Source organism: Botrytis byssoidea (assembly GCF_014898295.1).
Source record: "Botrytis byssoidea strain MUCL 94 chromosome Unknown BBYS_031, whole genome shotgun sequence".
Lineage (NCBI taxonomy): Eukaryota > Fungi > Ascomycota > Leotiomycetes > Helotiales > Sclerotiniaceae > Botrytis > Botrytis byssoidea.
The window spans coordinates 271,060-296,626 of NW_024065872.1; the positions used below are offsets into that span (position 1 = coordinate 271,060).

The 25,567-nt window shown below is 41.4% G+C and overlaps 6 protein-coding genes across 6 annotated transcripts; 4 read left to right on the forward strand and 2 right to left on the reverse strand.

Annotated features, from left to right (window-relative positions):
* Positions 1-682: 682 nt before the first annotated feature.
* Positions 683-3,107, forward strand: EAE97_010887 (uncharacterized protein; the record flags this gene model as incomplete). The annotated part of the gene is made up of 3 exons (XM_038881402.1): positions 683-829; positions 895-2,042; positions 2,531-3,107. 3 exons carry the CDS (start codon positions 683-685, stop codon positions 3,105-3,107), a joined length of 1,872 nt encoding a protein of 623 aa, XP_038727792.1.
* A 605-nt stretch (positions 3,108-3,712) lies between these two features.
* Positions 3,713-6,388, forward strand: EAE97_010888 (uncharacterized protein; the record flags this gene model as incomplete). Its single annotated transcript, XM_038881403.1, has 6 exons — positions 3,713-3,837; positions 3,931-4,566; positions 4,621-4,942; positions 5,245-5,348; positions 5,407-5,836; positions 5,933-6,388. 6 exons carry the CDS (start codon positions 3,713-3,715, stop codon positions 6,386-6,388), a joined length of 2,073 nt encoding a protein of 690 aa, XP_038727793.1.
* Positions 6,389-9,235: 2,847 nt separating this feature from the next.
* EAE97_010889 (uncharacterized protein) lies at positions 9,236-10,805 on the forward strand (the record flags this gene model as incomplete). The annotated part of the gene is made up of 3 exons (XM_038881404.1): positions 9,236-9,844; positions 10,570-10,623; positions 10,731-10,805. 3 exons carry the CDS (start codon positions 9,236-9,238, stop codon positions 10,803-10,805), a joined length of 738 nt encoding a protein of 245 aa, XP_038727794.1.
* A 2,861-nt stretch (positions 10,806-13,666) lies between these two features.
* On the reverse strand, positions 13,667-15,316 carry EAE97_010890 (uncharacterized protein; the record flags this gene model as incomplete). The annotated part of the gene is made up of 3 exons (XM_038881405.1): positions 13,667-13,689; positions 13,784-14,798; positions 14,885-15,316. 3 exons carry the CDS (start codon positions 15,314-15,316, stop codon positions 13,667-13,669), a joined length of 1,470 nt encoding a protein of 489 aa, XP_038727795.1.
* A 709-nt stretch (positions 15,317-16,025) lies between these two features.
* On the forward strand, positions 16,026-18,260 carry EAE97_010891 (uncharacterized protein). The gene is made up of 7 exons (XM_038881406.1): positions 16,026-16,407; positions 16,500-16,706; positions 16,759-16,764; positions 16,821-16,859; positions 16,922-17,384; positions 17,664-17,767; positions 17,946-18,260. Exons 1-7 carry the CDS (start codon positions 16,204-16,206, stop codon positions 17,997-17,999), a joined length of 1,077 nt encoding a protein of 358 aa, XP_038727796.1. The 5' UTR covers positions 16,026-16,203; the 3' UTR covers positions 18,000-18,260.
* A 210-nt stretch (positions 18,261-18,470) lies between these two features.
* EAE97_010892 (uncharacterized protein) lies at positions 18,471-24,468 on the reverse strand. Its single transcript, XM_038881407.1, has 2 exons — positions 21,591-24,468; positions 18,471-21,544 (listed from the first exon to the last, which is right to left on the reverse strand). Exons 1-2 carry the CDS (start codon positions 23,851-23,853, stop codon positions 19,068-19,070), a joined length of 4,740 nt encoding a protein of 1,579 aa, XP_038727797.1. The 5' UTR covers positions 23,854-24,468; the 3' UTR covers positions 18,471-19,067.
* Positions 24,469-25,567: the final 1,099 nt, after the last annotated feature.

Sequence of the window (25,567 nt, forward strand, 5' to 3'; positions counted from 1 at the left end):
TGTTCTCACACAAAAGCCACAAGTTCTACCCTCAGACTCTCTGTAGACTTCGCTAGATAAGTTTCAGGTGACCTCATCCGCTACCCCGTCTTTTAGAATGCTCATAGCTTTATAACTTCAGCGGTTGACACACTAATAATATGTGTTGGATTATGTGGTTGAGTAACTCTGTGGCTATCTGTTTTTAAAAAGGCGTGGAGGCTTTTTCCGAGTACCGATTGGACGAATGCTGTTTTCATGTTTAGTATAAGTCATTTATCGGTAGTCTGGAGCAATTCGAGTTCCAGTATTCTGATTGCCAATAATCTGTGCTGCCAGAACATATTTTGAGTTCCAGCTAGACCCCGAAACGTTATTACCGACGTGGACATATATTTAAACTTTCGGATCCTGTTCTGTTTCATTTGCTTGAACTTTGGATTCTGCTTTTGGTGGCTTAAATGTTTAGCAATTCATTCATGTTTAGTATGTACTTATCAACAATATGTTCACGTAAGTTCTTGGTTGAGCCTGCAGGTCTGGCTTGTTTTGAAGAAACTTTCTCATTTGAGGGTTGAATTGCCACGACACTTGGAACGTTCATTATTTTATGTTCAAATTGTATCCTTTTCAAAAATCTCAATCTGTGTAATATCTTCACCAATGACCTAAACACTTCAAGACATCTTATGGTCTGGCAGACATGGCATCAACAACTATTATCACAGCTGGTAATGAGCCAGCAGCAGTCTTTGCCCCAGGGAAGAGATATATTGCTGCGTGTACTTCTATATTGATTGTTAACCTTGCCTGCGCACTTGATGCCACAACAATAGCAGTTGCTCTCCCAGTCAGTTATATCTTCCGATCATTTCCATCCTTTAACTCCCATCTAACACTTGAATCCGAAAACAGACAATATCTGAAGCACTCAATGGAAATGCAATTGAGGCTTTCTGGGCCGGTACCTCTTTCCTCCTCACTTCTACCATTTGGCAACCCGTATTCATAGCACTATCCCATGTATTTGGACGCAGACCGTTACTCTTATTCTCACTCTTTCTTTTTACAATTGGCTCTAGTCTGGGAGGAGCAGCACAAAGTATGCCTTCTCTGCTAGTAGGCCGTTGTCTGCAAGGAAGTGGTGTTGGTGGCATTCTTGCCCTCACAGAAGCTTTGATAACGGATATGGTACCATTACGCCAAAGAGGAAATGCAATGGCTCTTTTAGGAGTGGTATGGGCATTGGGTAGTGTTACTGGACCAATAATTGGCGGTACTTTGGCTGATGAAAATGTTTGGAGATGGATATTCTACCTCAATCTACCCATAATCGCAATAGGCTTTGTAGGATGTGTTTGGTTCTTGAAATTGGAAAGGAAAGAAAGAACAATAGAGGAGAAGTTGTCTGAAATCGATTACATCGGATCGATTATCTTTGTTGGGTCACTAACCTCATTTCTTATCCCCTTGACTTGGGGTGGAGTGAGTTATTCATGGAAAAGCTGGCATACTTTGGTTCCGCTGCTGATAGGAGCTACTGGACTTATCATTTTCTGCATATATGAAGCGATGTTTGCAAAGAAACCCATCATACCAACTCGACTTTTCCGCAACCCTTCAACGACAATTGCTTATTTTTGTACTTTCTTACATGGGATGATCCTCTGGTCAATCGTCTATTATGCCCCCTTCTACTTCATGTCTGTCCAAGGCTATACATCAATGATGGCAGGTGTAGCCGCCCTTCCAGAAACCCTTACTATTGTACCATCAGCCATGATTGTGGGAATCATCGCTGCAAAAACAGGAAAATATCGTTGGAGTCTATGGCTCGGATGGGCTTTAACAGCTTTTGGTTGTGGTATGCTGTATCTTCTTGATGTTGGAACACCGGTTGTGACGTGGGTTTTTTTGATGCTAGGAAGTGGTATCGGTATGGGACTTTTATATCCAGCTATGAGTTTGGCTATTCAAGCGTCGGCTCCGCAGGAGGATGCTGCTACTGCAGCAGGATTATTTACGTTCTTTAGGGCGTTGGGTCAAACGGTTGGGGTGGCAATGTAAGTTTTGTCTTTTTCCTTGTGTTGTTTGTATGTTCTTCGATTAATTTCGGCTTTTGTTCCTTGACTTATTGCCCAGTGGTTGTTTTTATGGTTTCTTCTGCGTTCTCGCGCCCTCTCGACAGTACCAGTGATTGCATAGCTGTCGCATTTGTTCCTGTCACTCGTCAAGTATTGCCATTGAAGTTTATCCTGGATAGCCTGCACATATCTCCATTCAAACCGGCGTCACTTCTCCTCCCTGCGCCACATCTGCCGCTGTCGAAGTTTGAGTTTGGGCTCTTGTAGTTTTGGTAACTCCTTCCTTCCAGTGCAGCTCTTTGTTATTCTGCATAACAAGCAGTGACTCAAATTGGCTCTCCATCCCCATGCCGTGTTTTCCCAAGCTCTATTTCACTTCCACTTCGCGTAAGCAAGTGCTCTTCAAGTTGTTCCTATTAAGATCTCTGATTACCATTCCATATTGAGCTTGTGCTAACAGTAATTAGTGGAGGTGGCATCTTACAGAATAGAATGCTTGCCGAACTCAGGACCACTCAAAACTTTGCCATAATTGTATCACAATTTGGATACACGATCGAACAGGTGGCTGCCAATGTAGTGGCTTTAATTCCACTCATTAATGCTCTACCGCCCGAAAATCCGGAAGTTGTAGACTTTAGGCTGGTATCTGCAGCGTCCATTAAGACTATCTGGTTCGCCATGTGTGTATTTGCTGTAACTGGATTGATTGCTAGTTGTTTTATCAAGAGCTATTGTCTTGATCAAGCTCTTGTAACGGATCAAGGCTTTGCAATTGGGGTAAAAAGGGTTGATCTCGAAAAAACAGAGGTGACCAAGAATGGTCGCGAGTTTGAGACTTCGAATTCGTCTGTAAAGGTGGAAGTCAAGGAAGTGATTGATTCAGCTCACTTATTAGTAAATCAGAGTGTCGACAAGGTGAGTGAATGGGAGAAATTGGACATATTCGGCAACCGGAAAAGCGTCAAGTCGAATGATATAGAAAAGTTGAAGCTTTCTGTTGGTGAGATGATGGAATACTTGAAGATGCAAGAAGATACTTGAACTATGTTCGGAAAAGACTATTAGTTGTAAACGTTTTGAATATGAGAAGCCTTCCAGTATTTTTGAACTATTTCAAATTCATTTATCTCACAAACTGATGTCTCTTCAAAGTGTTCTGTGCGATTACTGAATGTTAATGTTTACAGCAATTTTTACGTAGACATATAGGCAATGGGAAATCTCTGTCAACAAATTATAAGTAAATCGAATCTGGTTACCATCAGGAAATTTCTCTGAGTAGGTATTCATGTTCCTTGTACATCCGTATCTTCTTTTACACAGTGAATTGAAACAGTATTTCGTGTATATCAAGTCATTCCACCTTCGATATCTGGAATTGTCAAATTTTGATTGGCTCGCTAGAGATTTTTGTTGTTTATCCTCCACGGTTCGTCACAACCTCTGCCGTTATCTTTCTTTTCAAATAATACGGCATCGTTCCAAAACAGCCCGCAGATTGCTTTCTGAATTACTATTTATCTCCCCAGGCTCTCTTGTCCTTCTTTCCTCATTTTTACAAGTGCAATATACAACCTGCGGGTATTTATTACAACCACTACACGCAACTTGAAGATTCCCACCAATATCCGGATACTTTCTTCAACATGACGGACAAAATCCCATCTAAAGCCAACATTCCACAAGGCGATTCAATTAAACCTGCGCGTAAAAAGTATGAAAGAACTAAAGAGCGAAGCAAGGTCACTCAAGCCTGTGACCAATGTAGAGTGTAAGCTTTTCCGAGATTCACCCCCCGGAATTCAACATATATTCACTTCGAGATAATTACAAAACTTGTTTGAAATTACTAATAGTCGCGCAGAGGAAAAGCTAAGTGCTCCGGTAATTTGCCATGCACCAACTGTGTTCACGATAAAAAGCGTTGTTCTTATGATAACGACTACGCTCGTGGTCGAAAGATTGAAATCCAACCAAATCCGAACTACAGACCTGATCCTCAACACAAAGTCTTCATTGCTGGATCTAATCTGGCCAATTATAAATCTCTAATGGAAGGAGAAGACGCGCAAATGCCACCGGTAATAGGTTCATTCGGCCAGAATCTAAATCCCAATCAAATGATGTCACAACCTCAACAGTCGGCGGATAATAGTCCAACTGCTAATCCGTCCCAAGAAGCTCAGCAAATGTTTGATCCAAACGCACCTGTCTCTGTTCTTGCTTACGGTGATCTACCAATGCCTATCAGTCGACCTGGACTGGTCACTCTACCAAGTCTCGATGATGGTGCTAAGCTTGTTCAGATTTATTTTGACAAATTCTCCCCAAGTATACTCTTCCTACACAGACCTAGTGTTGAACGCTGGACAGATGAGTTGTTAGAGGTTGGTGGTGATATATTGGCAGCAGATTATCTTAAAAGCAGGAATGCCATCGTTTTCATGATCTTTGCTTCAGCCCAAACTTACTGTGCGACCTCAGAATGGGTGGACAACAGGTCAGTAACTATCCTTCCCTTGTATTCTTCTGCTAACCTTTACATCTTCAATAGTATGCTCAACTGTCAATTGGCTGAAGAACAATTACAATCTGAAATTGGTCCACCACAATTAACTAGCGTTCAAGCTCGACTTCTCCAATGCTACTATCTTATTGCTAGAGGTCGAATCAACCAATGCTGGAGCTCTTTTTCCAATGTCGCCGGCTTGATCTTCACACTTGATTTGAACAGACATTATAGCAAGAGAGGTGTTGTTGACCTGGTTGAGGTGGAATGTCAAAAGCGAGTTTTCTGGGCAGCATTCTTTCTGGATAAATTTTTGAGTTATGCTTTAGATAGACCACAACGTCTCAAGGTTGATGATATTGATCAGGTAAGCTATTAATTTCTGCTAAATCAACATGCAAAGTTCTGCATACTCTTTGTTGGTAGATTTGTTTTGTCATTACTTTGTCGAGATGCTGGCCCCTTTCCTCGAGTCAAGAGCACCTGCCCTCCGAATACATGGGGGCTCGGATAATCTGTTTAGTTGACATTGATTTATCGACTCAAACAATCATGGCAGACGTTAAAATTTCAGCTATCCTTTGTTTGTACTGCAGGTGTCAGATATGGATGGATATAATATCATAATGAGTATACTTGGATTAAAGGGTCGACTAACAATTTAATTAGGAGTTGCCGAGGACCCTCAACGACAGACAATTTACACCCAACAATCTCGTACCTGCTTTTCCAGATGATCTCTCCACAAATCTTGCATCTAACCTTCAATTTGAGTAAGTAATTTCTTTCTCCTGCCGCCTTCAAGAACATACTTACCAAAATACCCTCCAGACTTGCGATAATCACGAGCAACATCCTCGACCAATTCTACGGATTCCGCAAATACGAACCTGAAGAACGTTTGAAAATTGTTCAATCATACCTCGTCACTACCTTTCCCGCCTGGAAGAAGAAAGCAGAATCATTAATTCAAGCGAAACTCGAGGACTTGGATGAAGTACAGAATCGTCAAAGATCAGAATTGTGGTTATCATATCACCATACCAAGATTCTCCTCCTTCGCACTTATGTTCTCGTACCCGAGGGCGATGCGGCGAGAGATGGAATGATCGAAAAGCTTACAAATGCGTGCCAATACGTTTGCGATATCGTGCAGCCACGTCCTAGAGGATTCCTCAAAGAACACGAGGAAAAACTTTGGAAGCATGAGTTTCCGATATACGCGGATTTTATCAAATCAGACGCTTTTAGAAGTGCTTGGGTATGTTTTATCTTGTCACGTCTCTTCATATCTTCTTTCTTCATATTTTCCTTCTATATGTTTGCGTGATTTGAAAGTTAATCTATTATATACTAGTTTCCTCAATACATCATGTTTACTGCGGCAACAGTAGTCTGCATCACAAGCGTCAGAAACCCAACACAAGTATGCATAATCGACAGCACAATCAAGCAAAAGATCAGAATCCTCATTGAACCACTACTAAGAATCGGATTTCCGGGTTCATTCATGAGAGTATGTACTCGTGTTTTGGATGAGCTGGAAATTGCGGTTGATGTGAGCATGATGCGTCGATTTTCTAAGTTGGAGGATATGGACATTGATGATGATAAACTATTGGATGAGCACACGGATCTGGATCGTCATATGACGATACTTAAGGAGAGGTTGGGGGAGGCTCTTTGGGAGGCACATATGAAGATGTGTCTGGCTAGAGATGAGTGTGATATTATGATTCAGTTTCGTTGCTGGGGGTTTGCGAGGCTTGCTTACCAGATGATGGAACGTAGATTGGAGGTTAGAATAAATTGAAGTGGGAGGAATATGGGTTTACTGAAGCGGGCTTTGTGATATTAGGTCATGCGATTTTTTGGTCTTGGCAGGTGATCTAGTCGTCGTTCATGACGTTGTCGTCAACATTGAGATGAAATGGATCAATCATACATCTGGCGGACATAAGAAGATGCCGCAAAGCATATTTACATGGATATGGATATGAATACATCACACTTTGCGGTTGTTACATGCAGTTTAGTGGGTAATCCAAAGATTCATCTATAGAATTGATTAGCTAGTCAATTTATCATTTATTAAACTAAATATTTAAGATGTGAGGCAAGATTTGATGATTGATGTGGGTTTATTAAAGATCAATGGTGAATAATCAACAACAATATGAGCAGACATAATTCTTCTGCCTCGAGGGTCTTTGTAGATACAAGAGGAACATAGCCAGTAGAGTGTGGATAAATAGGATGGACGGGTGAATTATACATACATCTTTGGATGAACTTATCCTTCACTTGAGTATGTAAAGTGCGTGTGAATGCGGTTTGAAATGAGAGGTTTTGAGTAATCATTCGGTGATGTTGAGGTTGATGATTTGGGGTTTGTAAATTATCAGTAGAGATTACTCAGGATATGGTGTGGGTGATGGGAAGTGATGCGTTCGAAGAGAGGAGATTACCGGAGAGGGGGAATGGATGATGGACGGGATACTATTTGGGAAGGTGGCTGTGTAGAATGGAAAAGTAGAGAGAGAGAGGGTGTGTGTGCTAACCACTGAAACTAATTTGATCGCCAAAGTTCAGTGTCCAATCTGACTCATTATTACGTTTCCCATACTGAAGGGGCCTTCTCGAAATGGTCGGTGTGAGCAATCGTAAACGTGATGACGATGATGATGTGATTCTTCCATCTGAAGTATTATTTTTGATCTCATCCATTACATTACGCTCTGAGGAGTAGACTATCAATACGTCAGTATATCTCAGTACGGACAGGTGTTCATACCTGATAGTCTTTTGCTTGTGTTGAAGGATCGTATGGCAGGTGTGGTATAAAAGAGGTGTTTTTATTATCAGGATGACCGGAGTCAAGAATACAGAGACCTGAAATTGATGCACAGGGTATTGGGTTTCGATACTGGAAAGAATACAAAATGCCAGGAAATTGTGTGTATGTTCAGCTTGCAATCACAAATTTCGTCTAGCATCATTACGGCTTGACGTACACGAATTTTGACCCAAGCAAACATAATTAATCAAGCAAATCAAATCATTTTCCCTCTGCTTTCAAGATTCTCACCCAATGACTATAAAATCGAAATATGCTTTACTTTCGGTCCTATTCAATGTTAAAATGTATTTACAAGTCAAAAACTTTACTAGTTTCATTCTCTACTAGTATTCAAGGTATCATCTTCCACTGGATGCCGGTGAGGCTCTTGACTAGCGTTATGATCGCCGCGGAGGAGGAATGCCGAGCTGTTAACCGAAGTGTGCTGAATGAACTCCTATGTACCCCAGACTCGGCGTGCAACAAATTGTTTGTGTAAATTATGAAGATATCAAATGTTCAAAACTCTTATGATCAAAATCAGTTCTCAGTCGACTTGGATATCTGATTGTAGAGGGAGGATGTCAAAACGTGGTTTTTGGAAAAAAGGGTTCACTCCAACTCACCTAACCCAGGTCTAGCGAAAGTTTTAGCGCGAGATCGCCTGTACCAACATTGAATGGCCAAATTTAAGTTTCCAGTAGATATGGCGTGATCAAGACAGCCATTCAAGATTAAGACAACCATTCAAGAATACTGTAGAGTATGTCGGTGAGAGGAATGCGACAATTATCCGTATACTAATCCTCAAATCGAAACACCTTTTCATTCACTTGGTATTAACTTCTGAATTGAATTCGTTCAAAAGACATTGTCGTTCGTGTTCTATTTTGGGAGTGTCAACTTCCACTCTTCCCGTAGTTCTTTCCTCGCGTAATATTTGCTCCTTGACAAAATTATCCGTGCCTTTGGCAGTTCATGTACCGATATCTTTGACAGAATCTAGTAGATCACCCCGACACTAAAGCAAATTGACAAATTTCTCAACCCTTTCCTGGAGAATCTTGATAACAGGTATAAGAAAACAAGGAAGGCATTCCAACTATCATCACCAAGATACAATGGACCACTTGGATGGATCTTGGGTAGAGAAGAAAAGTGGAATTCATCGAGGAAAAGATCCAAGTGAACGAATGAAAAGGCGTAGAGCTCTTCACTTAGCTTCATGATCATCACCAGAGAAGAGACGGACTGCTATATTCTCTCAATTAGAGCATTTTCACACGTGATCACACTTGTAAACGCACACAAGCGTCGATAGCGCGAGATTTGATACCTACCATTCTCTCCCTTTCCAATCTTCTTTCTGTCTTGGGCAAGTGATTGGTAGATTTTATCCCTCAACACAACAGTTTGTGGTAAATACGCCAATGTCGCTTACTACTTTCAATTAGTATAAAATCCCTACGTTTCCCCAAAGTCCCATTCCCCTTTCTCGTCCACAAAAAGAACTTGAGACTTCAATTCTTTTTGCGACGACATAAATCCGAAAGAATAAATCGTGCTCGCATTGGTACGTGTTACTAAAGAATCCTGAAGCCTTGGTGTTCTTTACTGGATTGAATACTAACCATACTATTGAAAACAGAAGCAGATTTATTGGAAGCATCAAAGTTCCCGTCATAACTTTTTTCTGCCAACGAAATGGGTCAATCATCCCACTTTAAAGAAAGTTGTCATCTAGCTCCAATAAATCAATCAGTCAACAATGATCAATCTGCTCATCCAGCTCCGTTGAACCAACCTGATCATCCAGCTCCAATGAACCAGCCGGTCAACAACAATCAACCTGGTCGTTCAGCTCCAATGAATCAATCTGCTCATCCGGCTCCAATGCATTCACGAGCCAGTCATTCTCTACGTGATCATCCAACCTCGACGAGCCATCGTCCTCGTCTCGTTCATCGAAATGCTGAGGAACATGTTGCTCTTACACTCCGAGCTCAAAGAGCCCGTTATGACGCTATGATGGCTGAAAGAGATATCGAGTATCCTACAATGGCATTGAGAAGTTTTTCCAACACTGTTGCTGCGCAAGTCACTAGAGATGCTCAGACTGCTGAAGTCATTCACGCTCTTGAGATCACTCAAACTGTCGAGGTCACTCAAACTATTGAGGTCACCAATGCGCCTCAAACTGCTGAAGCTGGTTTGAATTCTTTGACAGGCAACATTCTCACCACTACGACTTCCCCTACAAGCACTATCTCAAGTGTTGTAGTTGCGAATGCTCAAGTCTTTAGTGCTACAGATAGTCCATCTTCCTCTTTAGGTGGCAGTCCTGTCACCATGCGCGAAAACGCTCATGATCAAGGAAATAACCACGCAACTGTTGGTCAGGTCACCAGTTCATCTTCAGATTTTGATATGGTATGTCACTTTCTATTATTCCTGTTACTCCTGCTGTCTACTATACGCCACATATGCAAGTTGTCACACTCACTGTTCTGTTTTCTTTTCAACACCTCTTCCACAACCTCGAACTTTCTGATTCAATAAGATTCACAGCCCCCTTCGTTTCCTTCCCTATCCCCCTCCTCCTGACCCCGAGAGAAAGTACAAATTCTTCATTTCATTTCCTTTTCGAATCCTTTAGTTCAGGAGAGAAGTTTTAATGGCCCGTGCTTCATAATACTACGTTTCCACCAAACACCCAATTCGATGAGACGGTCTGGTTGTCAAGAAGTTCCTGATAAGAACCTTGGGATAATACTGTCACTCCCGATAATATCTGGTCCTCGGTTTCAGAAAATTTGTACAATAAGTGTACAATTCTGATACTCAAGAAAGATATTTAAATGAGTATAGACCGGGGACTTCAGCTCATTTGTACAGAATGAGAATTATGTTGTCGTGGCTACTTCTAATTTTTAGTTTACGATCATCAAGGATCGGAGGGTAACTAATAGAGCATGATGCAACGAGTGTTGAATATGTACACTATTTAATAAAACAATTGTCACACATTAGCATTTAATTCTTCGACATTACCTATCTTGTATCTGTTATCTGCACTAAATCTTGATTTCTCTACTTACTTGTTTTGAGAAAAGTTTGGAAGCAAATAGTTAAGAGCTAATAATGATCAAAAAAAGGATGCTTTCATCGCCGCAGTTCTTCAAGATATGCAACTCTCACGAGATGTAGATGTATGATCAAACTACTCCATTCAATCCCTTAGCATCAAATACATTTCCATCCCTCCCATCGATAAAGAAAGGAAAAGAAGTCTTGAGCTAACTTTTCGAAATTATAGTATTCTCACATCTTAGCAGCTCTTGCTTCTGTGGAAGAAGAAGAAAATGACTCGACCGTCGTTAACCTCAGTTAACTTCCTATCTTTCACCGATGACTCCTATCGACTTCCGACATCCACCGATGATAACAGAGTTTCGAATGTTGAACATATAGAGCATCCTGCCCAAATAAGCTTTGGTTTGACCAATTATGCTTCTTTTGATAGCATCGAGACTAGCGCATACATCATTCGGCGATTTCGGCACTAGAGAGGAAGAGGCAAAAAGGGAGGAATGGGTCGATTTTGATTTCGAGGATCTTTTTGACATTGTGACTATCTTACGTTGACACCTCGGCCAAAATATACGTTACAACTATTCTTAGGATATTCGACTTCTTGACATGACTTTGATGGGCCATTTCAGTGCATTTTAATGTTTAATGTTTACTTCTTGAGTCATATTGTTGGCTCTTCACACATTCTTTCACTTGGGAAATCAGTAGTGTATGCTACCCAACGATTCGACGGTTATAGTTCTGCATATGCTTGTTTGCTATACTTTTCCTTCACTACTCCAGCTTTTGAGCAGTATGATTCAGTACCTCGCTTCTATTTTCCTGTTTGGGACATAAGAGCGTGGGATACCTAATGATTTTACAATCACGAATTTTTGATGAGGTACGAGAGTACTATTATGTATACGCCCATTTAAAGCGTGTCTAGGTGTTTATCAAAAGTATCACTAGTGACATTATCTTCTATATTGTCTTAGCATACTATCTAAGTATACTATTTGAATTTTCCATTTATGAAAAGGCATAGGAATGTTTCTTCTGAATAATGAAATATGTATCAAAATCTCTAAGATCTCAGTGATTGTGAACTTTCCTCGGAGACTAAATTTCTTTCAACTCCATAAGTAAAGATTATGAGACTTCCGAATGATCCGATGAGCTTGTGATCATATAATTGCTCCTGCGAAACCAAGTAATATGATGGAATTACTGAAGAGAATTCGTAATTTCCTGTAAATTTTCGTTCATGATGTCTACAACCAAACCAATATCTTGTGATGCAGAGTCTTTACAGAATTTTTACAGGGTTTTCCCGATATTATGATGCCATATCTACACTCTTTCCTATTTTCCTGTAATCATATTCATAATGAAAATAAGAGGGAGACAATCCCTCGCTTAACCTCGATCTAGCTACTAGTGACCTCGCTTAACTCTTTGCTGCTTACTTGTCCTCACTTTACTCTCTTTCTCATGCCGTATCTGGATTTCTTCCTCTTCTCTCCCTTCTCCTCCCTTTCCCTTCCTCCTTTTCACTCCCCTTCCTACTTCCGCCTTCTCTCTCTTTCTACAAGCTTCGACAAACAAACCAGGTACCTACAGTATTCCTCCACTCCACTCAACTCCATCTTACATCCCACTTCTTCAAAACCATCTCCGCACTAATACTGACATAAATCCAATAGTCCATTACACTTGCACTCCCCCATAAGAACTTAGCTTCTAGATTAACTTGATTCAATTCCTAGTTTCGCTACATCTAGTCTTCCCCAACATCTTGAGTTCATTTCAAGTATGACTCATGTGACCTCTAGCCCCTTCTGAATTTTACTATAAAATTATCATCATCGCCTTCTTATATCATCTACTTTTCTCATTCATTCATTCATTCATCTCATATCATTACAAAGCCCCAATCACTTATATAACTTCTCCAATCCCACAGCCTCAAAACCTTCCAAAGTGCTCATACATCTTCATTAACTTTCCCCCACAATATTCTTCTATAAGATATACCTCTCTCTTCACCATCTTTTCCTTTCCTTTCATATCTCTCCCTCCAACTACTTCACCGCAATATCTACACACCCCTTCCCTCCTTCCATACAAATTCTCCAAAACTAAAAATCTCAATCCCGCCATTCAACTTTGTATTCTCGGCCACTAATGTACATACATATCACGCACTATAACCCAGCATCTTCAATCGACCAGAAACTCAACCCCTGGATGGTATCCAAAGCAAGATCACAAATTCGACTATGAATTCACATCACAACCAACCATGCGACACTATGTGACCTGAAAGAGAGAGCTGGCTCCTCAATGATTACATGAATGAATGCTTATATAATCCGATACCTTATCTGAGAAGATGGTTTGTATGATTTAAAATCACTATCATCTTTGATATGACAGTTGATGCCTATAGAAAAGGGGCGGTTGGTCGATATGTTGTAGTCAAATCCAAATCACATCCTCACTAAAAAAAGAATAAAGGAAATTCATCACCATGATCGCAAATAAGATCAGAAACTATAACACTTATTCCTAACGCAATTATATCGCGACACTTGTTTGGAAGTTTTCGAAAAGGTTGACATTTTATGAAAATAAAGAATCCGTCACATGTGGGGAATGGAGATGGAAGAGATGATTTTCATATGTGCATCAGGAGAGAAGAGAAAGTAAGAGAATTAGGGAGATAGGAAGGTAGGAAGGTAGGGAGGTAATTATTGGGAGGTAGGGAGTTGGTGTAGGTATTGGATGTTTGATGTTTGAGTTTCGTTTTGATATTTGATATTTGGTTTTGGGTTAACTAGGTACTATCGGGTGGAGAGCTGGATATCTACATGTGATGAAGCATTTTGTGAGAACTATTAGGATGGATTAAACGGACGGATTGAACAGAAAGGCAGAGTCAGGTCAGTCTGATGGGCGAGTAAATAAAGTTTCCTGCCTAACCTACAAACAAAACACTCTATGGAAAATTATAAGAATAAACAATTCATTCGAATTTCTTTCCAAGCTACCTTTTATAGTTTTGTTTCATCTTTTCTAGGTTCTTAATTTGCTTGCTAGATATACTAGACAGGCTATGTAGGTAGCTGTCTGTGTGCATGTGTACAATAAAGTTCTCAAGAACTTGTACGTGTTGGGTTAGGTGGAAAGGCCGGGCCAGTCTGGTGGGTGGAAGAATGGATGTGATTAGCTGGGTTTTGGGCGTTGGGGGGTTTGTACCATCCGGGAGAAGAAAGAAGAAGAAAATAAACCTACAAAATCTTGTCCTCTCTCCATTTCTCCTCGAAACTTGCACTGCATCACCAACTCGCAACACCTTTCCTTCATTCACATCTCCATTTCCAAGAAATCCGTAACGCCCAAATATAGGACTATATTTCATGCCGTCATCTACGCGTCGATCTTTCATGAGGAGTTTGAGGACCTCTTTTTCTTTGGGAGCGGGGGTGCCGGTTTCATGGTCGACATTTAGGGAGACGCAGCGGCCGCAGTTGGCAGTTAGGAGAATTTCTTTAGGGGAACTGGAATTGGGGTCGGAACTGGAGGAGAAAGTTAAACCGCCCCAGTAATCTTCATCGTATGGGCGGGGGGAACCGGAGATAATAATGTTGGCGCGGAATTTTGTAATGTCCATTTTGGGGGATGAAGAGGGGAGACGGCTGGTTACGTCATCACAAGAGGATTGTGTGATGATGAGGTAGGGTGCGCAGTCGTTGAAGATGATGGAGGGGGGTTTGGGAGTGGGAAGAAGGGAATTGAGGAGAGGGATTTTTTGGAGGAGGGGGCGAGTGGGAGGAGTGTAAGTTGCGGGTTTTCCGGGGATATTGCCGAGAACGAGACGTCGGTTGGGGCCAGCGTAAGCGAGAAGTACGGGGTACTTGAAGTATTGAGAAAACCAATTATTATAGGTGGATCCCATGTCGTAAGCTGTCATGGGGCTTTTGTGCATCGTGACTGAGATTTCTGGGAGGCGGGAGAGCGTGGAGGGGGAGAGGTCGATGGTTAGGGTTGGGTGGGGCAAGACTGGGGTTTGGGGTGAGGAAGAGGGGGCGTGATAGGTTACGTGAAGAGTGGAGTCTGTGATGGAGGTGTGGAATAGAGCCATTTCTGGAAACTCGGATATATGCATATTTTGATAGCGACCCCATTTGGAATTGGGATCGCGGATGCGGAGGAGCATGAATTTGCGATCGTAGGAAAATCCTTCTTTGGTTAGGGTGGCCGAGGGGAGAGAACATCCTCGGAGAGATTTTATGGGGTAGATGTAGAGCTATGTGATGTTAGTTGGATATTGGATGTTGAATGTTGAATGTCTGAACGCTGGATAGTGATCCAGGGGAAAATTGTGTTACTTACTTGACTAATAGTCATTTTTGGACCAGACGGAGAAGATATCGAATTTGAAATATCTGTCTGTTGTGTGGAAGCCGTGGCCAATGAAATCCCATCTACTTTTTCCACAATTGAAGCCAGCTCATGATTATTCTCAAGTAGCCCTGACTTTCCCTCCAACATCTCCTTAAGATCCGAAGCTATTTCTGCAACTTCTTTCCGGGATGCTTCATCTCGTTGAATCTGTGCTTCGGCATCTTGAAGTCGTTTCCTGTACTCCTCAAGCTGAGTACTTCGGGTTGATAGCCTGATCACAAGATACCATATCAAACCGATTTGGAAAATCGATCGGAAGGACCACTCTCCTAGAATAGGTATGTGGATTGCGTTGAAATAATGAGTCATCTTTTCAATCATATCCCACAAGGAATCGAGGAACGGGTCTGAGGTTGCCATTCTTTCAGAGTGGAAGGTTTTCGTCGTTATTACTGGGTATGTTATGAACTGCTCAGACGTATACAGTAATTCAATTGAGGAATCTGGAAACCGAGGAGTCTTGTTGTCTAGATCACTTCATGTCAAACCAATCGCTCAGGTGAATGACATTGAGATGTATAAAATACGCTTGCTTACAATTCCCTCATTCTCGAGTGAAATCTTAATCTTATCTGACGAATAAGATGAAAGATGGATTTTCTTACCCGATAAGGCGAGTTTATTCCTTCAGTATCATGAGTGTGTTTTATCCATCGCTCTGCATTTGAACTCTAACAGTTAACAATGATATGCATATCTCTCCATCGACTGTACGAGCGCGATTAAACTTCAAGGACCTGCGAGGTCTTGAATGTTTTGGGAAGTCACGTGAATTAAACCTCATTGGTTCTTGGTCTCTACTGTCGACTCGAACGACACAACTTAGTGAACATACATTGTGGAAACCATTGCAGATCTTGGAAGGAAAACATACAAAATGTCTTCATTTTCTTTCATTTCATCGATTCGTCACGTGTTATACCCCTCGGCTTCACTCACCACAAGGGAAGCATTTCACCGCAATCCATCTTCATGGATATACCCCGCTTTTCCCCAATACGCCAAGTGGGATATTCTCCTCCACGTGCATCAACCATAGGACCTTAACTTCATCCGAACTTTCTGTACCTGCAGAGACAATTTACTTTTTATCATCTTTGAGATGCATTTCAATATGTATCCTAGATACATATGGAGATTAGGTCTTTATATTTGTATATAAAAGGACGATGGATTCCTACTCTTGGCGATGGAATATTTCAGTTGTCGGGTTTGAAAATTAACCATCATATGAATCGTTTGTCATTATGCTTTCTTTAACGGTTTGCTTGAGCTTTCTCTCGGTCGTGGGTGCGATTCCGGGTGCGCAATTTCCTCATGCTACGCCAGCTCCTTATTATGATGCTCGATCGAACTCTGGATCTCACGATAAGAGTTGGATAAATTATACAGCCGTGCCGGGGTTCTTTTTACAGGATGAAGCGACGACTGTTCCGTCGACTTTCGACTATGTATGAATTTTTATATTTTGTTTTTATAATCTTTGGATAAACATCATTTATTACACACGTACTAGCTTTTTCAAGGCTAATCAGATTCACAGACTCAATGGAACTTTGGTCTCCTAAACCGAACTTATCCTACGGATTCCCGTACCTCTAAAAATGCAAGTCAATGGGAGAGATTTGAGAAATACGTAACTTCCTTAAATAAGAACTCGAAAAAGAATGTGAACTATAAAGTTTTATTCATGGGGAGACATGGTGAAGGATGGCATAATGCTGCTGAGACTTATTATGGAACTCCTGCTGTAAGTTTTTGATTGAGATATATTGATGAATTACTCGCTAACGGTAATGTAGTGGAATGTATGCACCTCTTATCAGAATGAAATCTAATCGTGGGATGAAACTAATGATTGCAGTGCTATTATTCCGAGATGGATGGTAATGCCACTGTCACAGTACGTACCACGAGTCCACCACCTACCTCTTAACTTATCAAGAAGAAGCTAACATTCCTCAGTGGGCAGATGCTCATTTAGATCCCAACGGGATCACTCAAGCTCAAAAAGCCGCAAACTACTGGCTTTCCCGTATCCAACTCCAAAACATCCCACCTCCACAATCTTACTACACATCTCCACTCTACCGCTGTCTCCAAACATCCAACATCACATTCTCCACTCTCCCTCTTCCGAAATCTCGTCCTTTCAAGCCACTAGTCAAAGAACTTCTCAGAGAAGGTATTTCAGGTCACACATGTGATCGGAGAAGTAACCGCACCTTCATTCACGAATCCTTCCCCTCGTATAAGATCGAGAAAGGATTCCCAGAGAACGATCCATTCTGGAAAGCACTCGAGGGTGAAGTTTCTACCGATCAGGATATCAGAAGTAAAAAGGTTTTGGACGATATTTTTGGAAGTGATGATCATACTTGGTTGAGTATCACAAGTCACTCCGGAGAAATTGCTAGTATTTTGAGAGGTGTGTATGGTTTCTCCATTGTTTTGTTGATTTTTCGCCCCTGGTTATTGCGTTTCCCAGTAGGACGGCATATACACCACATTCTCCGGTGCCAAGGTGAAATGGGCCGTTTCCTTGGGGAAGAACCCAGACTTCGCTCACGATAGACATACAAACCATCCCACTCAGCCCATTCTCCCAGCGTCAACCCCATCCAAAAATTCCTACTCTTCCTTATCTTCCTCCCCTTCCACCTCCCAAAACATCCCAACATACTAACCACCCTCCCCCACCCCACAGTCCTCCACCACCAAGTCTTCAGCCTCGTAACCGGATCCATCATCCCCGTCCTCGTAAAAGCAGAAACGATTTCCGGAAGCCCAATGTCAACTTCCTCTTTACCCGTACGTATTATTATCATTCCATTTCATTATCCCTTTCAATTCATCTCTCCTTCTCCTCCTCCTCCTCCTTCCCCTCCCCTACAACCATAAAAACATCACATACACATACACATAATATAACATCAATGCAATATTATAGAACATAATATACTAACCACATCCATACCATCAATAACAGTGGACCACTATATCGACATGTACCAGTCCTCCACCTAACACTGCTACTTTGTGAGGTGCTCATGAGAACCTCCCTCATAAGAACCTCCCTCGTAAGGTGAAAAGAGAAGAAGAAGAAGAAGAAATTCGAAGAAAAAAAACTCAAAGAGTAAAAGTTAAAGAGGAAGAATTAAAGAGGAAAAATTAAAGAGGGAAAAGAATAGTAATATCATACATATCATTTACATTCATCAGAAGAATACTGACTAGGTACTCACTACAAGTCTAAAGTCTAATCAATTAGTAATATTAAATAAAAAACAGGAAGGAATTGTCTCTCTCTCTCTCTCTCTCTCTCAGTACATGGTAACAGATAACAAGTAGGTAATCGTGAGAAGTAGATATGTACCTATCTGTATATATTCAAGTTCGTATTCATATTCATCTCATTTAATTCACTAGTCACATAAACACATCCACACACATATACACAAAAAATGTATTTGATTTATTTCATCTCATCTCATCTAATCTTATTTTTCCCCTTCCATACCCCTTTATTTTATTCGCTAATATCCACCTCCACCTTCATCACCAACACTCCCACCCTTTCACTTCATCTCACCTCCTCCCCAATCCCCTCCCACAATCCAAATCCAAATAATTACTCATCTCATCCCTCCAAACATGAAAAAACATAAACTTTGGTATCATAACATTATGCATGCATGCACATCCAAATAATTTCTCCAATCAATCCATCACACAATCCATTACCACAAACAAATTCATCCCTCTACAAAAATTCAACAAAATCCATCCGTCCATTCATACATCCCCCTATTAAATGCAAATACCCCCCATTTGATAATGACCAAACCATGCGTCCGTCCATCCCCGTCCCAGACCCCAAGTACACGAATGCTATGGGTATATCGAGAAAAAAGAAGGGTCGAACGCCTGCCAGTTTAGCTACAACCAAACCAAAACAATGCCAAATTCGACAAAAAAACAATATTTGCCGCCGATAGAAAAAGAAAGTCATAACGACATAACGGCATAATTCATTACTTTGTCACCTCCATCTCACCTCTTCTCCTCAATTCCCCTACCACATTCTCGAATCCTCATCTTCACCTCACACCTAGTGAGGCGCCCCAGTCCCCGCCCCTTCTTGTCCCTTCAACAAAGTCCTCAATGTAAGAACCTCTCTCCTCAACCTAGCATTTTCCTTCTTAACTCTCGCAGCTTCCTCACTACTTTCTCTCATTCTCGTAACCAATTCTTCTTTCGCACTCATTGTTCCACCCACACCATTCCCATCTTCACCTCCAGCACCACCCTTTCTACTCGCTCTCAAAGCCTTAACGATCTTCCCCAATTCTGCATTGAACTTCTCATAAAGTAACTCATTCTCCGCACTACTCTCCTTGTAAAGTTGATCCAATCCCTTAACCTTGAACTCGCTCGCCTGTAAACTAACTTCCAACTCCTTCTTAACTGCATCATTTCTCTCATTCAAATCTTTCACAATATTTGGAATTTTCGTCTCCAACAATAAAACTGCTTCAGAAAGTCTAGCAATATCTGAAGTTCTAGGAATAGCAGAAACAGCATTTAATTTTGCCATTTCTTCACCAATCTTAGACAACTCATTTTGAAGAGAAGCTTCTGCTTCATTTATTGCTTTGGCTTCATTTTGTAAACGTTCGCGAAGTTTTTGTGGACTTTGAAGACGAAGACGTTGAGGAGATTTGATAGTTCCATTCAAGTTATTTGCGTGTGATGTTATTGGACGAGAAGGATCACGAGGAGTTCCACGAAGAGTCGGGATGTTTGATGAGAGGGAAACTGTTTTATTGTGACCGGCTCGCCATTGTTCTTTAATCGGTGATGCAAATGGCGTAGAATCCAGAGACGACATGATATTCTGGGCTCGTTCGGTTAGATTACCCATACTGCGATCGATCCGATCAGGAGACGTGATCATGGGTAGGTTTTCTTTAAGGGCAGGTGAACTTCGGTACATTAAAGATCGGTCTCTGTCCATAATTGAACCGTTTGCTGGAATTTTCGTAATCTTTAATGGAGAGGCTGGAACCTTTACAGGTGATGGAGTTCTTGGCGGAGAACTTGCTCTTTTATTTGGCGGTGTAATCGTAGCAGGTTGTTGTTCAGGAGATGGAGTCATTGGTCCAAGTGTTGCTTGAGCCATCAAATTTTTCAGATCAGACAAAGAACTTCGACGTTTCTTTTTCGATGATCTGGTAGTGCCATCATCCTTCGAATCTTCGGGTGGTGGTGATGCGCCGATAGTGCTAAGCCTCGATTTTGGTGCAATTGAATCAGAACTACCAGGTCTTTCATCAAATGCCCCCATGACTGTAGGTCTATCACGAGATGCCGGTCGACTTTTACGGTCTGGTGATTCGATTGAATGAGCTCTTCCTAAGGATGGTTTTGAAGCATATTGATCTCCAGTAGCAACACTACGGGTAGTCTTACTTAATGTTCTCCAAACTGAAGGACGATGGTCAGCATCAGCTTTGGTACTACCTTGACGAAAGACAGTATCGGCAAATCTTCTTCGTAATGATGTATTTGATGTAATAGATCCGGTGGCTGAATGTATTGATCGACTTGCCACGGAACCATAATTACTACCACCTCCAAGACCAATACCAGGTCCAGGTCCTAGATCATCAAATAATTTATCGGAATCTTCGACAACACGATCCAATAAGTTGATGTAGTTGTGTGGTTCTCCATCAACGACCAGTAACTCAGCAAAAGCGACTGTAAGAGAACCACGATCACCATCATTACCACACCCATCCAACAGATCCGCCAATAGTTTGATGATGGCAATAAATGCTCTCCTATTTTGTGGTGCCATTTCTCCGAATATCAATCTGACGTATTCATTGAAATCTCCAGGGAATAATTTGATGGATCTTTCTTGTAAAGCATCAAGAGAATCAAGTGACATAACAGAACCCATTTGTTCCTTCCATGCCAATCGTAGAAACTTTTCGAATGCCACAAAAATAACATCAAAAGAAGTTTCGGAAGCTGCTCGAGTATCGAAAGGATTCTCAATAAAAGTATTGTATAACGCATTGACGGCCAATTCATCAGCAGCTCCTCTATTCCGCAAATTCTTTCCAACAACGTTTCCTTTTCTTGATTGGAGAGCTGCAATGTAGCCCGTGAAAGTTTCCTCCAGTCGGACAAGTGGATTGACGGGTCTACCCTCTTCAAAAGGAGCTCGAACACTACCTTTACCATCCGAGAAATCTTGGATTGAATGTAAAGATCGATTACTACCCGTTCGAACGATTTGTGGCGATTCCAATGATGGGATCTTCCCCATTATCATAGGTCGAGAGATTTTACCAGGAGATGCCAACCCATTAAGACTCGTCGTTGATGGTGAACCTCCGAAACCACTATTGAGTAAGCTGGAAAGAATTTTGACAGGAGAATGTGCTCGATACGATTTTGATCTGTCACCCTCACACAGAACGTCGATAGATTTTAGAATTTTCGAGTAAAAAGAGGTAAAAGGTGCAGATAGAGCTGGATTGCTGATTTGATGTTGAAGTCGAAGTAAGTCGGTTACTAAGATTATTAGCCCAGTCCTCAAAAATAACACACAACCACTTACCTCTCTTTGCAAATGTAACCATCAAGTACTCAGGCAGTACTTCATCCACATACACCCTATCATTAAGTCCATCTACCTCAAGTCTATATTTCTCTCCTCCTGCCAATGTCGTGACATTGGCTACAATATCAACACCATAATGACCCACAGGAGCACCCTTTGTACCTTTCTCGTGATCAACAACTAAGCGAACAGGAGCAGGTTCTCTCCGGCCTTGAACCAAATCGTCAACACCTTCAGCAAAAATGGCACAATAAATGTGGATTCCGGCCGGCTTAATCGATCGTAAACTCCATCTATCGGTTTCACGTTCAGCCTCCGAGAATCTTCCTTCAAGTCTAGCTTTGATCAATTCCTCACCCAACCTCGATGCCTTGGCTTCGTAAGCTCCTTGCAAAACAAAGTTTCGAACTGTAGCAGCTTGATTACGATCTCGTCCCATATTTGCGTCTTTCAACTCATGCAAGGAAGTTAACCAGATACATCGATTATCATCAGATGATGTAACCCTAGTATCTCCAAGAACATGCCAGCCAGTAAAAGAAAGGTCATAGAGATGTTTCTGACCACCAGCTGCTGCGGTAACTGATGCCATCATAGTTTGAGCAGAAGGTTTATCGATCTCCGCCATGACACCTCGAGCTGTCTGTAAACAATCCTTATTCTTCTTCAACAAAACGATACAATCAGCGAAGAGTAAAAGTATACCCTCCTTGGCAAGACCTGCACTACTACCCGTCGCGACTTCAACATGATATGGAGGTGGTAACTCTATCGTATCAACCGCCGTGATTAGACGCCCTTGAGGGTGTAGTGTGGAAGGCCAAGCGTCAACCAAATATCTTAATCGATTCACCACTTGCGACTTGTCAGCTGCTGGTGGATCAAGTGAACAAATCGAAGTAATGATATCTCTAGCCTTCAACATAGGTTGTAAAGCTGGATGTAGCACTGGAAGCGAATTGACAATATTATCAATAAAGAGACTATATCTGGGTAATCTCTGGACAGGCTCAATTACAGCCGATCTCAAACGTTGTTCCCCGGTAGCTTGTACCCGACTTGAGAAGCTACTTGGTTGCTTCATGAAGCTCGAAATGATTTGTGGAAATTCCTGGCTAGCATGGATATATTGCTGGTAACTCTCGGAAAATTGTGGGAACCATTCAAGTAAGACTTTGGCAAAGGCCAGTGCACCCGTAGGGTCCTTCAAACGACCCGAGCCACCATATCGAGATGAGGTGGAGCTGACTATTGGTGTTTCCAGATCTTGCATGGCTTCTTCCTCGGTTTCATCCATCACTTTTCGTATCGCTGATAAGAAGGTGGAATTAATTTGTAGGATGCGATCCAAACATCGTGGGAAGAGCTTTTGTAGATCATCTTCCGACGGACTGAAACTTCCAAATGCTCGACTTTTGGCTTTGGCTCGAAAATCATCTGCAATATGATTGACCAATTCATGCATCTTTATCACATAACGTTCTTCCGTATCGACCAATTCTCCCATCTCTCGTCGCAAAGCCATTTTTTGATCCTTCTGAAATGATTTACTTCGATTCAATGATGTCGGTTTCGAAGGGGCTCGACGTAATTTCGACGTGGGAAGGAATGCCACCTCTCCAAAGACCTTGACCAATGATGCATATGATCCATATTGCCTCAAGGTTAGATCGGGATATTCTTCCTCATCCAGATCCCCCTCCAATTCTTGAAAAGGTGATATCGAGCCCGGCGGCAGAACCAAATCTACATCCACGTAATTAATATTTTGTATTCGTAAAGCGGCTTCAATATCTCTCGTCACATCTGGCGTATTTTCCACCCTCACCATCGAACTTGCCAAATCTGCCGCATGTTGTTCGCCGAATAATGTCGGTGCCGAACCTGGCCTTTGTTTCCTTGACGTATTCGCAACTTGTAATATTAATGCACTCTTCACCACCTCTGGTAACTCTTTGAAATATTTGAATAAACCGAATGCCAGACCGCGACATAATTCATCTCCTTGTTTCTCGCGCGGGAGATAGTTCACGGATTCGTATAGCGGTGAGTTTGGTGAAATGGTTATGCGCTGGTACGATTGAAAACCTGCAGCGGTGAAGATATGCAGTTGAATTCGTGAACTATTGAGGGTCGAATTGGTGGTGGTAGAAGGACCATGATATATGAGGACGGGTAGGTTTGACAGGTGAGGATCGTGTGCGTAGAATAGGTTTAGATGATCGAGGGACAAAGCCAGCTCATCTGTAACTCGAACCATTGTAGAAGAAAATGTGAGAGGTTGTTGAGGTGTTGAATCCGGATTGGGATTTGAGAGGGTGAATGGTATGGTATGGATGGTATGGATGGTATGGTTCCGAAATCGTGGGTCTCTTTAATGTGTGGCCTCCTTCATGGCGAATGGAATGAAATATATGACCTTTTTTTCTCCTTCTTGCTTTTCTCTCAATATTATTTGGCAGAGGTTGAAGAACACAAGATCAAAAGAACAGATGATTACCTTAGCCTTGTTTGATTGATTGAAAAGATTGTGATGATGTTTTTTGACAAATCTAAATCAAAAAGAAGGTAAAGTATTTTGTGGTGGGTATTGATTTGTGGTATAGAATTGGTTGAACCCGACTGGTTGATTGTATTTGATATTGCACAAACCGACAAGCAGACAAACAGATGGACAGCAGATGGAGGACAGAGGATAGAGGACAGACGACAGAGGATAGAGGATAGAGGATAGAGGACAGGAGACAGAGAGACCGGCAGACAAACAGACAGAAGTATTGTATCATAAAATTTGGGGAGGGTTGGTAAGGTACGGGGAGTGGAGTGGAGTGGAGGGGATTATGGTGATATCAAATTATTGCGGCAGAGATGACACTTGATGATTGAGTTGAGTGAGTGGATAAGGTGAGAAAAGAATAATTAAGAAGGCCGGCGTAATAAAGTAAAATGCAAAATATAGTAAATATAGTAATAAATGAGGTATTGATTTGGTTTGATTACCTCGTAGATAACCTTTTCCAGTAAGAAATAGAGTATTTTTATTAATCTCTTTTATTTGTTTATATCATCATTGTTTTGATAGTTATCCATTTTACATTTCTGTCTTTTCTGTTTTCCCTACCTTTCTGTCTTTTCTATCTTTTCTTCCTTTTCTTCCTTTTCTTCCCTTCCTTTTCTTCCCTTCCTTTTCTTTATTTCCTTCTCTCTCACCCCTTCACTCCTATTTCCTCCCATTCCTCCCTTTCCTCCCTTTCCTCCCTTTCCTCCCATTCCTCCCTTTACTCATCAACCTCGTTCCTCCAACATTTCTGACGGTAAAAAGGAAAAAACGCGTTGTGGCGCATTTCGAGTATATTAGTATATATATGTAGGAGGTAGGAGGTAGGTGGTAGATATCTATGTATGTATGTACAACACTTCAAACATCTATCAAGTGATTGTGGATCTCCTTCTTAGTATTCCAAATGACATGTATATTATATGATGGCTGGTTCTATTGATCTTGAACATTGTATATGAACCGCAGAATACATTTGTGTCGTTGGATTCATGTTTATTCATCGTTATTCCTTGATCTTTTGATTGTTATCTTTATTATCTATTATCTCGTATCTCTCTCTTCTCTTCCTTCTCTTGTCTCTATATAAAGAATCATAGTAGGGAGGATATAGGATTGTATAACATCCATATCCATATCCATATCCATATCCACATCCATATCCATATCCAAATTCACATCCAAATTCATATCCCTCCCACCCATTCATCAATCCATCAATCCATCAATCCATCAATCCCATGTAACCGCGTCCAGCCCCTCGATTTATTCTCCACGCGATGATTGGTCTCTGACTCCTTTCCAATGGAACACGAAAAAGTAGCCAAAGTCCACTTACTTACCCCGCCGTCCAGCTGAGCTTTGTTTGTTTGTTTGTTTGCTGATGATTTAATTATTCACTTGACATTTTTTGATC

Coding starts and splice junctions, on each gene's coding strand:
- EAE97_010892 (XM_038881407.1), bottom strand. CDS start 23,853: ATGGTTCGAGTTACAGATGAGCTGGCTTTGTCCCTCGATCATCTAAAC. Junction 21,545..21,590: donor GGTTACATTTGCAAAGAGAG/GTAAGTGGTTGT, acceptor TAATAATCTTAG/TAACCGACTTACTTCGACTT.
- EAE97_010891 (XM_038881406.1), top strand. CDS start 16,204: ATGCTTTCTTTAACGGTTTGCTTGAGCTTTCTCTCGGTCGTGGGTGCG. Junction 16,408..16,499: donor TTCCGTCGACTTTCGACTAT/GTATGAATTTTT, acceptor TCAGATTCACAG/ACTCAATGGAACTTTGGTCT. Junction 17,768..17,945: donor TGTCAACTTCCTCTTTACCC/GTACGTATTATT, acceptor CATCAATAACAG/TGGACCACTATATCGACATG.